Source organism: Toxorhynchites rutilus, chromosome 2 (assembly GCF_029784135.1).
Source record: "Toxorhynchites rutilus septentrionalis strain SRP chromosome 2, ASM2978413v1, whole genome shotgun sequence".
NCBI lineage: Eukaryota > Metazoa > Arthropoda > Insecta > Diptera > Culicidae > Toxorhynchites > Toxorhynchites rutilus.
The window spans coordinates 875,295-890,985 of NC_073745.1; the positions used below are offsets into that span (position 1 = coordinate 875,295).

General features: G+C 35.9%; 1 protein-coding gene across 2 annotated transcripts in view; it reads right to left on the reverse strand.

Annotated features, from left to right (window-relative positions):
- Positions 1–15,691, reverse strand: part of LOC129765360 (sex peptide receptor) — a 140,752-nt gene that overhangs the window by 85,404 nt on the left and 39,657 nt on the right. For both annotated transcript variants that reach the window (XM_055765595.1, XM_055765596.1), the window contains exon 2: positions 13,029–13,681. In XM_055765595.1, the coding sequence (XP_055621570.1) occupies positions 13,029–13,656 (628 nt within the window). In that variant the 5' untranslated portion in view covers positions 13,657–13,681. The remainder of the gene's footprint in view (positions 1–13,028; positions 13,682–15,691) is intronic.

Below are 15,691 nucleotides of genomic sequence, written 5' to 3' on the forward strand. Positions count from 1 at the left end.
GAACGCCAGACTGTTCGATCCGCTAGGATTAATAGCGCCCATAGTTGTGAGAGCCAAAATCCTTATGCAGAATTTGTGGTTATTATCTTGCTCTTGGGACGAGCCTGTTCCCAAGAATATTCCGGAAAGTTGGGACAAATATCATCAACATTTGCCATTGATTTCCTCATATCGCATACAACGCTGCGCTTTCCTACCAAACGCCATTCTTCAATTGCACACGTTTTCTGACGCCTCTGAAGCAGCTGCATATGGTGCTTGCACCTACGTACGATGCGAAGATACGAAGGGCAATATTACGATCCATCTACTTTCCTCTAAATCCAAAGTGTCTCCATTAAAACGCATAACACTCGCTCGCTTGGAACTTTGTGCTGCTGTCCTTGCTGCTCAATTACATAATCGCATTAAACAAGCAATTGTTATTGTTATTGTTATTGTTATTGTTTATTCTCACAAACTTAAGACATTTGTCTTTTATGTTCAAGATACAATATGGTGATTAATGAAGTGCGTCATTCTCAAAAACATCCCTAATTGACTGACAAAAACATTTCTTATTCACTGGCAAAAATGCTCTAAACAACCTCTATTAAAACTCTTAATTGAAGTCATTGTTTGTAGCTCATGCGGTAAAGCATTCCAATAACTAATACCTCTTACAAAAATCGAATCCGAGTAATGTGACGTTCTGCATCGTTGAATAGCGAATTTTTTCCCTCTTTGCGATCTCAGAGGAACAAGTTTGTTGAATAAGTAAGTTGGTTGTTGTGTTTTTATTAGTCGATATATTAAATGAACAGTCCTCATTTTGGTAAATTTTTCAAATGAGCAGCCTAGTAAAGTGTGTTGTAAATGAGTCACGTTTGAATACCGGTTGAGATTATAAACATATCTTATACAGCAGTTCAGTGCAACTTTCAAACGACCTCGGGCATATGCAGAAGCTTGGGAGAGTATGAAATCGCAGGATAAAAAATGAGGGTAAATCAAACTTTTAAATAATGTGAGCTTAGTTGACAAATTTAAAAACTTGGTTTTCAAACCTAGGGATCTTAGGCATCCATAAATTTGTCCGCATTGCTTCAAAATAAACGCATCCCATTCCAGGTTATTTTGAATTTTTACGCCAAGACTAGTTACATTGTCGAAAAATTCAATGCGTCTATCTTTAATGAAAAGAAGAGGTTCAAACCTTCTGCCATTACGATTGATATAAATTGATTGAGTCTTATCAGCATTTAAAGATAGCGAATTTTGCTCAGCCCATGCTGCAATGTTCCTCAAATTTCTATTTATAAGATCCGCTGATTCTTCCTGTGACATTCCGGTGCAATCAAAGTATATTTGAACGTCGTCTGCAAAAATATGGATTTTGCACCCAATGAGTTTACAAGGAAGATCATTTATATATAACGAGAAAAGTACGGGTCCCAAAACAGAACCCTGAGGAACACCGGAGCTAACGTGTAGAGAGTCTGATAGAACATTATCGTGAAAAACCCTCTGATATCTTCCAGTTAGGTATGACTGGATTAGTTGCATTGAATCCCTGCGAAAACCGAATTGATGCGATAGCTTATGACATAACATACCATGCGAAAGTGTATCAAATGCCTTTGAGAAGTCAAGCAAAATCAAAACAACTGAACCTCCTTTATCTAATACCATCCCAATATCGTCGCAAATTTTAAGCATTGCAGTTTTGGTGCTATGAGCCTTGCGATAGCCAGACTGATATTCATACAATATACCATTGTCCGCTTCGTAACTACAAATTTGGGATTTCATTATTGATTCCAAAGCCTTTGATAGTGAACTTAATATGCTCACTGGACGAAGATTGCTCATAGAATTGTTTGATGATTTTTTCTTGATTGGAATAATTTTCGCAGTTTTCCATGCCGTAGGATACGATTTTGTTCTGATTATAAGATTGAACATGTATGTTATCGGTTTAATTATGAGAGGGAGTATTATTTTTATATATTTGATTGGAATTCCATCCAGGCCAGTTGCATTGGATTTAATACCATGAATGGCATTTATGACATGACACTCCTCGATATCAGTGAAGTTGAAAACTTGTGGTACGGAGCCAATACTTCCACGAGATAGATCATTTTGCGTGAAATTGCTCACAAAAAACTGATTAATTTCATCGGCACTGAAATTGCTAGATCCTCCAAAGGATGTATTTTTAAATCCTAGCGCACGAAGGCGAATCCAAACGTCTTTACTTGAAGTCGTATTTGCAAATTTTTCATTGAAATATTTTTTCTTAGCATCATTTATTAGTTTTGTTACTCTATTCCTTAAGTGTTTGAACATGGTATGATCTTCTACACGCATTGATCTCTTCCATGTACGATATGCTAAATCACGGTCTATCATTGACCTCGAAATGTTAGAATTGAACCAAGGTTTGAACTTGGAGCGTTTAGTTACAGTTTTCAAAGGAACAGTGTTCTCAAACAGTTCTTTGATATGTCTGTTGAAATAATTAACTGATTCATTAGAATTGCCAATACTATAAAAATAATTCCAATCAATTTGATTAAACAAAGAAATCGTAAGCCCAGGGTCGATTCGGTTAAAATCACGGTAACAGAATTCTTCAGATGTAAGAACGGTGTCTATATTAACAGAGGCAAATAGCAAGTCATGGTTGGACATAAACGGAACGCCGATTTGATTGAAACGCAAAATATTGTTTATGTTGTTAGTTAAAATATGGTCAATTTGTGAACAACCATTTCTATGAAAATGAGTAGGCTCGTGACCAACTGAGTGAAACGAGAAGTTGGACAAACAGTTTAGAAAATGTTTGGTCTTGTCAGATCTCCCATCAAGCAAGTTGGTATTAAAATCTCCCAGAAAAAGGACGTTATCATATTGATACCTAGGATCACTCAAAATTTCATTTAATACATGCGAGCAATCATACATGGGAGGGTTATAAAAAGCACCCACCAGTAGTTTGACAGCATTTACCTCGATTTCTATTAAGACAAACTCAACATTTTGAGCATACATATCTCTCGTTGACTTTTCGATAATTTTGAACTTTATGCCATTTTTCAAATACACTAGAACACCACCTCCAAGTCTACCAACCCGGTCGTTTCTTAATATTGTGTAGTTATCAATTTCTAAAACTTCATTCGAAATGTTATCATTCAACCACGACTCACCTATACACATTATATCTACTTTTGAAATGTGAGCAATATTTCTTAATTCATCAAGTTTAGATAGGTTCTTAGCGCAAATGCTTTGACTATTCATGCAGCATATCGACAATTTATTAGCAATTAGAGCAGACTTCATCACAACACCCGCGATACACAAGCTTGAAGAGGCATTACGACCAGATCCACTACTCATATGGATACAATACTAATACAGCAAGAGCCACAAAAAATCACAGGATTACAATCTACAAACACAAAAACTAACAAAATAAAATTACCACAGGTTCACTACAAATACAATCTTTAACAAGTGACGCATTAAAAACTACACATTCTAGCACAAAAAAAAAAAAAAACGGGCCTCCCGAACTTCATCCTCAGGAAGATGGTCCACCTTTGAACTCCAGCCAGATTCTGTTATCGTTGATTGTTGACGACTTGACATAGCTCATCCTCCGATGTCACAGCACATTCCGCACTACTGTTGGGCAACAAGACGTAGACTATTCCTCCTCTGGTAGATACACGACTCAGCTTTCTCTCCTTTTTCAGTTGAAGGGCAATGGATTTTATCCTCCTAACTTCCGGAACCAAATTCTCGTTCACGTACACGCGTTTTTCCGATTTAAATCCAATTTGAGCTAATGAAAGTGACCGATGCCGTAGATACTTTCCAAAGAAGTCGTTGCGTTGATTGGTAATGGCAAATTGCACCAATATGTAGCAGTTAGCACCTTCTCGGATTGGTGATCTTGATAGCCTTCGAATGTCGACCAGCGGAACAGATGCAGCTGAATACCCTAACGCCAGACACCATTTCCGAAAGTAACTCATCAAATCCTCATCTTGAATATAAGGAACACCACTAATCATCACATCGTTGCATAGTTGTGATCTTTTGATTGAATTTGTGTTGTGTATAACATCCTCTTTCACTTGCGATAATTTCGTGTTGATATCCACAAAGTCAGCTCGAATGTCTTCCAGGCCTCTATTCAATTCATCTCGTAGCTCAGTACCCAATTGGCTGATTTGGTTCTGAGTAGCTTTGTTTTGCGCAGCCATCAATCTTGCTAACTCGTTGTTCGAAATGTCCTGATGCAGCGAATCAGACGAAAATTCAGTTTTATTTCGCTTGTCTACATTGGACGAACCCTGCTTCACCGACATGTTGATTGTTTTGCTCCGCAAACACAGTTGATTCATCGGCGAACCGAGAACAATAGGTGGATGATATGACAGATAGCGTGGATATTGACGAACAACTTGATGATCAAAAATGAAAATGCGTATTTTTCCAGACAAATCGTCTCTGGATCACTTCAATAACGACAATTATGGTAGATCAGTTGATGATCTCGCGATTTGAGCAGGATGAGAACCTTATCCGATCAATAAACAGTGCTAGTTATAGTTTTTAATGCACTCGATAGACGAATCACGTCCACTTCATTTCTACCACAGTTCTACAATTGAAGTTAATATTTTCGCCTCCTATTTCTGGTCGGACTCTTCGGTTACGCTGCCTTGGTTAAAATCGCCACCTAATACATGGAGGACTTACGAAGCAAATCGTGTCTCCGAAATTCAAAACCTCACAGAGACATGCCATTGGAACCACGTCTCTGGAAAAGAGAATCCTGCCGATTTAGTCTCAAGAGGCATGGACGTATCGGACTTCATCGTCAGCGAGCTCTGGTGTTGTAGGCCACCATGGTTGAAACGAGACGCACATGAATGGCCTATCAGCACACCATCAAACATTCCTGTTGAAAAGATGGAAATACGAAACATCCAAACAGCTCAAGCTACCATTCAAACAAATCAAGCAGTCAATGGCTTATTTCTTCGATGGTCATCCTACAGTCGATTATTGCACGTGATTGGATACTGTCTCCGTTTTGCCAACAACGCACGAGAAAAAGCCAGAATTCGAATGTCATCAGATGCAGTTTCAGCATGTCGTTCACTTACCGTTCATCAGCTGGAAACAGCCAAAATCATCCTCATTCGTCTTGCTCAAGAAGATAAATTCAACTCAGAAATTGAACACTTGAAACAAGCAAAGTCGTTAAGAAAGCAATCCAAAATTCGTAAACTAAATCCGTTTCTTGATTCCGAGAGTGTGTTGAGAGTGGGAGGTCGATTGCGTTTTTCACAGTTATCTTTCCAAGCTAAACACCCAGCACTGCTCCCTTCCAATCACCCTTTCACCAATCAAATTGCTCAATATTTTCACCACAAATTGCTTCACGGCGGCGGGCGCCTCTTATTAAACGCTATTCGAGAGGAATACTGGCCAATACAAGGACGTCGTCTTGCCAGAAGCATCGTTCGAAATTGTTTCCGCTGCAATCGCTTAAACCCAGAACCAGCTCAACAACAGATCGGACAATTACCTGCTCATCGCGTGATCCCCAGTCGTCCATTTACCATATCTGGAGTGGATTATGCAGGTCCTCTGTACCTGAAACCACAACACAAAAGAGCACACGCTGTAAAATCTTACCTCTGTCTTATCGTCTGTTTTGCCACTAAGGCAGTTCACCTGGAATTGGTAAGCGATCTAACAACTCAGGCCTTCCTATGCTCCTTCCGAAGATTCATCGCCAGACGAGGTCGTCCAGCCCATGTGTATTCGGATAATGGGAAGAACTTCGAAGGTGCGAGCAACCAGCTCGCGGATTTATTTATTTGGCAACAAAAGCAAACCGAGAGAGAAAAAATTATTTCCTTCTGTACTGACGAAACATAAACTGATAAAACATAAAGATGACAATTCTTTATGTTAACCGTAAACCACAGAAACTACTGGAATGATTCGTCTCAAAGGGCCTGGCTGGGCATGGGAGTAAAAGCTGCCTCCAAACCAAATCACCAGCTCTATGGAAAATATTGTATAGGGAACCAAATAAAAAGTTTTGACTATTTTTCTTGAATCCGTATGTGGTTTACCACAGGATCTATGGTGAAAAACCTCCTGTACGCTATTTTCAATAGCTTCGAGATAAAAAATTGAAAAAATACTGAAAGTGCATCTTATTATGGGGTATTGAGAAATATTATTAGAAAAAAATCATCAAAAATTTAAGCACTAAAAAAATCTTGAAATATTGAAATTATGATTTTGAGACTCATTACTACTCCAGATCACATTGAAATTTGTTTCTACGCTTTTTCTAGATATGTGTGATTTTTTTTCCAAAATTTTAACAGTGTTGCGCGGTTCAAAAAATATATACTTCCAAATTTTGTTTTTTTTAGAATTTCGAGACCCAGTACTGGAGTACTTGAATATAACGTACCTTCGATTTAACGTCACCCTAAATAACGTAGATTTCATCTCGATATAAAGTACACATTTTCAATGGCAGTGAAACGTTGTGGGTATGAAGACATTGGTCATTGCATACTGCATACTTAAAATCTCCAAAAAAGACTGCTTTTTGAATAGGAACAGTTTTGTTTTTCATAATTTGTTACAAAATTCTAATTCAAAAACTATACAAAGAAAAAATTACAATATTTACCAGTAAAACCTGTTTTTGTGCGATTTTTTTGCGCGGTTTTCTGTTCTTGTGCGGTATATGAAAAGAAGCATATATGACGAAGTTATCGTCCATTTAGTTTTTTTTTTCGATGGTTTACATGCATTTCAGTGCGAAGAAAGTATATTTGCGTCTCAATTATCCACTTCTGAAATCATTCCCCTCCTCCCATCAAATGCTCTATGTTTTTTCTTTTATGCTGTCCCTATCCCCCGCACAAAAAAAGGTTTGCCTGTACCAATTTCTTTAAAAAATAATCCTGAAAAAAAAAATTAAAAAAAAAATACAAAAAATTAAAAAAGTAATAGTGTTCTTCTTCCAATGTTTCGAAAACTTTTTGGTAGTTGTACGGACTGTTCATGTGATTCTAATTTTTTTTGAAAAAACGAGTTTAAATTTTTAAAACATATTGTTAATGTAATTTTTTTAAAATTAGTTTTCTATTTTTAATGAAAGCTTTGAACAATTTCAATTTCACTGTCTGACTAAAATTCTGTGGTTCTTGGAGTTTTTAAGTCAGAGTTTCAAAAATGCTAAGCTTTTTTAACTTTTTCCTAAAATATTTATCTTAAAAACTTTAAGACCAACAAAATTTTAGTCAGATAATGAAATGTAGGAAAAGATTTAATCTTTTATAAAAAATTACACTGAAAAAAATGAGAAATCCAAGTTCATTTTCTTAAGAAAAACATGGGAAAAAGAGCACTGTTGAATGGAAAAAGTTTTTTTTTTTAACAAGCAAGCGATCATTTTATCTATGCACCCTCAATCAACAGTATGAAAGGAAACATTATGAGAAAGGTTGGCTTTACCTTCTAGATGGATTTTTTCATCATTGTTCACTAACTCTATCCAAACAGCATCACAATAAAGTAGTATGTGCTATGTTTCTGAATTTTTTATGATGCTTCGATATAATGAAAATGAAAAGTTTAATGTACGTTACATCGAATTTCCCTGTACTAGTTGTATTTATATTTAAATACTAGCTAACCCGGCAAACTTCGTCCCGCCCATTTACTTGATTAATTCTCGAGTAATGCAGAAATTTGTGTTTTATTTGTATGGCAGCCACCCCTAAGAGAGGGGGGGGAGGGGTATCTAACCACCATAGAAACATTTATTGCACCCTAAAGTTTCCATATGCCTAATTTGGTTTAATTTGCTTGATTAATTCTCGGGTAATGCAAAAATTTGTGTTTCATTTGTACGGCAGCCCCCTCTAAGAGAGGGGGAAGGAGTATCTTAACACCATAGAAACATTTATTGCATCCTAAAACCTCCACATGCCAAATTTGGTTTAATTTGCTTGATTAATTCTCGGGTAATGCAAAAATTTGTGTTTCATTTGTACGGCAGCCCCCTCTAAGAGAGGGGGAAGGAGTATCTTAACACCATAGAAACATTTATTGCATCCTAAAACCTCCACATGCCAAATTTGGTTTCATTTGCTTGATTAATTCTCGAGCAATGCAGAAATTTGTGTTTCATTTGTATGGCAGCCCCCCCTTAGAGAGGGGGGAGGGGTCTCAAAATATCACGAAAACCTTCCCCGGCCCCAAAAACCCCTACATACCAATTTTCATGTCGATCGGTTCAGTATTTTCCGAGTCTATAAGAATCAGACAGACAGACAGACATCACTCCATTTTTATATATATAGAAGATAGAAGATAGATGTTCGTATGTGTTTTTTGATGTTTGTGATTCTTTTTCAGAAATTTGGAGAACAGCGCGGTTCGACAATATATAATATTTTTATGATAATAATTTTTTTTTCAATTTTTTTATTTTCCTAAAATCTATTATTGTATTGTATTCGTGTATTCGTAAAAAAAGCCTTATCACAATGGTAAACATGGTATGGGGTACGAAATTAGCAAATTAGGTAATTTTTTCTGAATCCCTATAGTTTTCACTATAACAGCCATTCCTTTGAAACCGATATAGTGGTTTTCAGATTTTCGTGAAAAGTGATAATATTGTTCTTTAATTTAATAATTTTGTTTTTGTTCGCAAAACAATCAACCCGTATTTTTAAAATTTTTCATTAGCGTGACCATTTGTATTTTAGGGTGGTCCGGAACATCAATTTTTCCCGTTTTTTTTTCTAAAAAAACTTTTTTTCGAAAATTTATAACTTTCGAAATATTGGACTGATTGAAATGATCGACTTATTAAATTAAAGCCAATTAGATGGTATTAAAGAATTACTACAATTGAAAAAAAGGAATTTTGTTTTCATTATTATTGATTGTATTTATTCGTCCATTTAGTTTTTTTTTTGTAGTTATCGTCCATTTAGTTTTTTTTTTCGATGGTTTACATGCATTTCAGTGCGAAGAAAGTATATTTGCGTCTCAATTATCCACTTTTGAAATCATTCCCCTCCTCCCATCAAATGCTCTATGTTTTTTCTTTTATGCTGTCCCTATCCCCCGCACAAAAAAAGGTTTGCCTGTACCAATTTCTTTAAAAAATAATCCTGAAAAAAAAAATTAAAAAAAAATACAAAAAATTAAAAAAGTAATAGTGTTCTTCTTCCAATGTTTCGAAAACTTTTTGGTAGTTGTACGGACTGTTCATGTGATTCTAATTTTTTTTGAAAAAACGAGTTTAAATTTTTAAAACATATTGTTAATGTAATTTTTTTAAAATTAGTTTTCTATTTTTAATGAAAGCTTTGAACAATTTCAATTTCACTGTCTGACTAAAATTCTGTGTTTCTTGGAGTTTTTAAGTCAGAGTTTCAAAAATGCTAAGCTTTTTTAACTTTTTCCTAAAATATTTATCTTAAAAACTTTAAGACCAACAAAATTTTAGTCAGATAATGAAATGTAGGAAAAGATTTAATCTTTTATAAAAAATTACACTGAAAAAAATGAGAAATCCAAGTTCATTTTCTTAAGACAAACATGGGAAAAAGAGCACTGTTGAATGGAAAACGTTTTTTTTTTAACAAGCAAGCGATCATTTTATCTATGCACCCTCAATCAACAGTATGAAAGGAAACATTATGAGAAAGGTTTGCTTTACCTTCTAGATGGATTTTTTCATCATTGTTCACTAACTCTATCCAAACAGCATCACAATAAAGTAGTATGTGCTATGTTTCTGAATTTTTTATGATGCTTCGATATAATGAAAATGAAAAGTTTAATGTACGTTACATCGAATTTCCCTGTACTAGTTGTATTTATATTTAAATACTAGCTAACCCGGCAAACTTCGTCCCGCCCATTTACTTGATTAATTCTCGAGTAATGCAGAAATTTGTGTTTTATTTGTATGGCAGCCACCCCTAAGAGAGGGGGAAGGAGTATCTAACCACCATAGAAACATTTATTGCACCCTAAAGTTTCCATATGCCTAATTTGGTTTAATTTGCTTGATTAATTCTCGGGTAATGCAAAAATTTGTGTTTCATTTGTACGGCAGCCCCCTCTAAGAGAGGGGGAAGGAGTATCTTAACACCATAGAAACATTTATTGCATCCTAAAACCTCCACATGCCAAATTTGGTTTCATTTGCTTGATTAATTCTCGAGCAATGCAGAAATTTGTGTTTCATTTGTATGGCAGCCCCCCCTTAGAGAGGGGGGAGGGGTCTCAAAATATCACGAAAACCTTCCCCGGCCCCAAAAACCCCTACATACCAATTTTCATGTCGATCGGTTCAGTATTTTCCGAGTCTATAAGAATCAGACAGACAGACAGACATCACTCCATTTTTATATATATAGAAGATAGAAGATAGATGTTCGTATGTGTTTTTTGATGTTTGTGATTCTTTTTCAGAAATTTGGAGAACAGCGCGGTTCGACAATATATAATATTTTTATGATAATAATTTTTTTTTCAATTTTTTTATTTTCCTAAAATCTATTATTGTATTGTATTCGTGTATTCGTAAAAAAAAGCCTTATCACAATGGTAAACATGGTATGGGGTACGAAATTAGCAAATTAGGTAATTTTTTCTGAATCCCTATAGTTTTCACTATAACAGCCATTCCTTTGAAACCGATATAGTGGTTTTCAGATTTTCGTGAAAAGTGATAATATTGTTCTTTAATTTAATAATTTTGTTTTTGTTCGCAAAACAATCAACCCGTATTTTTAAAATTTTTCATTAGCGTGACCATTTGTATTTTAGGGTGGTCCGGAACATCAATTTTTCCCGTTTTTTTTTTCTAAAAAAACTTTTTTTCGAAAATTTATAACTTTCGAAATATTGGACTGATTGAAATGATCGACTTATTAAATTAAAGCCAATTAGATGGTATTAAAGAATTACTACAATTGAAAAAAAGGAATTTTGTTTTCATTATTATTGATTGTATTTATTTTTTATAGTTATCATAGTCTTTGGTATTTTTAAATATTTGTGGTCATGGAATTTTTTTTATAATTTTTCCTTGAAAGCTGAAATTAATATTTTTCTACATATCCAATACAGAGAGGATATGAGAATATGTTTTTTTTCGTTTTTAAGTTATGATTCTTCAAAATCAACCGATGACCCGAGAAAACAAAATAATGGGTCTAATGTTTTGCTATAAACAACAAAATCATCACATTACATTTGAGAACCACTATATCGGTTTGACATGTAATGGGTGCTAAGAGCTATGGTTTAAAACGTAGTTTTTCTTTTTTTCACGCCATTATCAATAGCTTGGAAATGAAAACATGGAAAAAATACTCAAAGTGCATCTTACTATGATATACCACGACATATCGTCAAATAAAATTACCATCGAAAATTCAAATTTTTGTGCCATTTCGCAATTTTATTTTTTTCATGCGAAATTGGATTATTTTAAAAATAGTTTCAAGACAATACAATAGATATAATCATCGATTTCTCTATGATTAAAAAAAAATGCAGATGGGGAAAATTTGGAAAAAATAGTATGTTCAACCCTCGAAACATTATTTTAAAAATCATAAATATAAAAAAACACCTACGAACAGGTTTCAAAGCAGTACTGTGTCTCAAAATCTAACTTAAAAATTCGAATTTTAAAATTTCGAATCACCAAAAAATTGTACCGCACAACGCTCTGAAATTCTGAAAAAAATTACATATTAAGAACAAACACATTTGAAAGGAAATTATGTTTATATGGATCTAAAAACTAAAATACAATCCTATATTTCGAAATACAAAAAAATACTTTGATTCATAAAATGTAACTTTTCTATTGATTCTTTTAATTTTATTGACTTTTTATTTCTTTTGGTAAAAAAAGAAAAATAACGTTTTTCTGTATAGCTTTCATCCCCTATATAATATTTTCCATAGCGCGTGTGATAATTTTTTTTGTAATTCATTAGAAATTTTCGTAATTTTCTGAAAAGGAATCACAAATACCAAAAACCACAAACGAACATATTAAAATATGAATTAAACCAGTACTGGGTTTCAAAATTCTAAAAAAAAACATCGAAATTTGGAAATATGTTTTTTGGTTAAAAACAAGGGGGTTATCATAAAAACAGTTCGACTTCTTTCTATTTTCGGAGACGAAGAATCGGATGATTTAAAATCTCCGTGAATGAAGAAAAGAAGAAGAATTCTTTCAATTCAATCCAATTTCATATTTTTTTTTTCGAATTAATTTTTTCCCAATATGTTATATTAATTAGCAGTATATTCATAACTTAAAACCCCAGTATCAAATGTCTGCAAAACAAAATCACAAAATTGTAGACAAATAAATTCTGTAGATTCCGATCATTACGAAAATTGCGTGTCAGCTGCAATACCACGGCAAATTATTATCGGGATGATTTTATATAACGGTTTCCACAAACAAATTTGTTCTGTGTGCTAATCAGAAATATCAATTAATTTTGTTTTTTTTTTAATTTGTCATCCTGGTCTTGTCGGACGCGCTGGGACCCGTAGTGAACTTTGTTTTTCCCGCAGATTAACTTGGGCTTGGCGTAACAACAAATAACGCTATCGTAAACAGAGGCTGACCGTTGCTTTTAGGCGCTTTGATGACAGCCTTGACACCTTGCGCCTATAAGTATCAACAGGATTCTTCCTGAGTGGGGGATGATCGTGCACAGCTTGATTGCCCCCTAAGTTTGATTGGATTAGTACTAATGATAAGGAAAACAACATGCGGGAATATAATATTCTGTCCAAAAGCCAACATGGACAGCGAAGATTATTTGTTCAGAGCTAATTTATTACAGTTATAATTAGGACTGATTGCGGAGTGAGGAGAGGAGAGAAAAGAAATTAATTTCCAGGAAGCAAACCACGAAACTTACCCATCAGCACAAAATTGGTGGGTGACGCCATGCTGCGTTTGCTGAGCACAATCACTATCAGTGAGTTGGCAGTTAGTGTGATTAGTATAAAAATGGGTGTGCAGTAACCGTACAATGGGATGCTGTAGTTCAGGATCGTCTCGCACGACACATTCAGATACGATGTGTTTCCTTCCACTCCCATACAGTTCTGGTAGTAGTCATCGCCAAATAGGAGGGTGCTGTTATGGCTGTCTCCGAAACCGTTGCCAGCTGCGCCGTTATAGTAGTAGAAGTCAGTCTCATTCTCCGTCTCTACCGGATTGTAGAGGCCTCCTCCGGGGTCCAGCGATGAGTACATCGTGGAGGCTGTGATGTTGTCGCCCAATAAAAGTGCCGCCCGCTGCTGATGGTGGAGGTTATAAAATTGCTGTTTCGTCTCGGTGGTGTCATATTCGCTGCCGTCAAAGTAATACAACTTCCGCTCTCCATCGACACCATTCGTTGACAGTGTTGAACCAGCTCCGGTGCCGGAAAGGGAAGACGATAATCGACTAAGGACATTAGAAGCATCACCAGCATCAGGAGCAACAGCGATGGCTTCAATTGACATATTGATTATTTCAGTCGTGGGACATGCCGTTACCATAAATTTTACGTTACAGTGAATCTAGCTGTAAGAGAGTAGAAGAAAAGAGAGAAACGAAAAGAAAAACTCGCATGAGACATAGACTATTTCTGAATCTAGGCTAGGTTTGTCATCTCGTGTGATGGATGAACCGAGAAGAAGTGATAGCTTGGAAATCCATCCTTCTCGGTGGAAATTAATTTTAATGTGGTTGTGGGGTTTGTGTTATTTATGAAGTACCCTTGTCCTGAATGAATTGTGGTATAAAAGAACTCGCATGATACTCTGCTGATGGAAAACAATCTTCACAATAAATTGCAAATTGCTGTCCTTTGGCAACAAAATAGATCTATGTGTGTGCACATGCTCGTGAGCGTTGACTAACTCTATTATATGGCTGAAAATTTATTCACGAGGATTCCAAAAAGCTGGGGGACGACAGTTTTGTTTCAATTACGATTACGACATTGTTTTTGTTGGTTTATTATTATGCTTATCAGGGAATGTGGACGTAAATAGCTGTTTTGTGTACACAACACGGTATAAGTATTTGCCCACATCATGGGTATTCGAATTGAATTATGTAGAATGATGAATTGCCAGTGTCAGTTGTTTGGAGCTGCTACAAAACGCTTGGGATGATACAAAGCATGAAACGGTCGCAGTATAGTAGATATGGTTCCTGTCAAACAAATAGAGTGCTTGAGTTCGAGTTGTTATCTTATAATTGATCAGTAGTGGTTTAACAAAAACATCATTGAAGGAAAGTTTGTTCAAATGATGCGCCATCGAGTGGCGTCTTCATTTATGACCAATGCACGAATTGTTTAGAATAAAATTGGCTTACTTGATAGTAATTTTGAAGATATTACCTGAATTCAAACATGATAAAATTCCAATTCCGAACGCTTATTGCTCAGTCATTTCCTGGTGGATTTAGTAGATTTTTGCATCAATCGATATGGGCACTCCATAACAATTTATTACAACGAAGAAAAGTTTTTCATGCAGAATCGCATATAGATTTCATTTTTTTCATTATTTTTCTTAAGTGATTGCGATTTTGCAAAATATTGAAATTTCATAAATGCAAAGATGTTTGGATCAATTGTTTAGAAACATTTCTATGCACCTATCGCAATAAATCAAATTATATATTTTAAAAAAATAAACAATTGAACAATTGTAAAATGTCATAAATTATCCTCTGGGGACGAGTCAGCTAACCCTACCAAGCCTCCCTCCAAAAAACTAGCAAATCTCCCATCTGCCCTTAACGATCCCACTCTACCTTCAACCTCGTCTTCTCCCTCTGTTCTTCCCGCTCCTTCTCAACCTTCGCCTTCCCACTCTCAATCCCCGTCCTCGCCTTCCCCCCTGTTATTCCCACTCCCCGTGTAAAGGTCTATCCAGAAGATGCGCCCGGAACTGGTCCCTGGGTTGTTTTCTTCAGGCCTAAGCCAAATGGAAAGGCGTTGAGAGTCATGCAGATCGCGAAAGATCTGGCAAGGTATACCTCCGTTTCGGAAATTTCGAAGGTTAGACCAAACAAATTGCGAGTTGTCGTGAATGATCGAAAAGACGCAAACAAGATTGTTGTCGATCAGCATTTTACAATTGAGTATCGGGTCTACATACCCTCTCACATAGTCGAAATTGAGGGTGTGATAACCGAAACGGGCTTGACGTGCGAATACATTACGAGTGAAGGTACCGGCCGTTTTAAAAAACTGCCCTCGACGACTGTTAAGATCTTGGGTTGCCGCCAGCTCGGAACAGTCTCCCATGAAGGAGAAGAAAAGAAATTTACGCCGTCCAACTCGTTTCGAGTCACCTTCGCTGGTTCAGCTCTCCCTGACTACGTGATGGTAGATAAATTGAGGTTAGCCGTGCGACTTTTTATTCCAAAGCCAATGACTTGTCTAAAGTGCAAGTCAGTTGGTCACACGGCTGCTTATTGTGCCAATAAAGAACGATGTGCCACTTGCGGAGAACAACATGAGGGGAAATCCTGCAGTGCGACTGAGCATAAGTGTCCATATTGCGGGGGATCCCC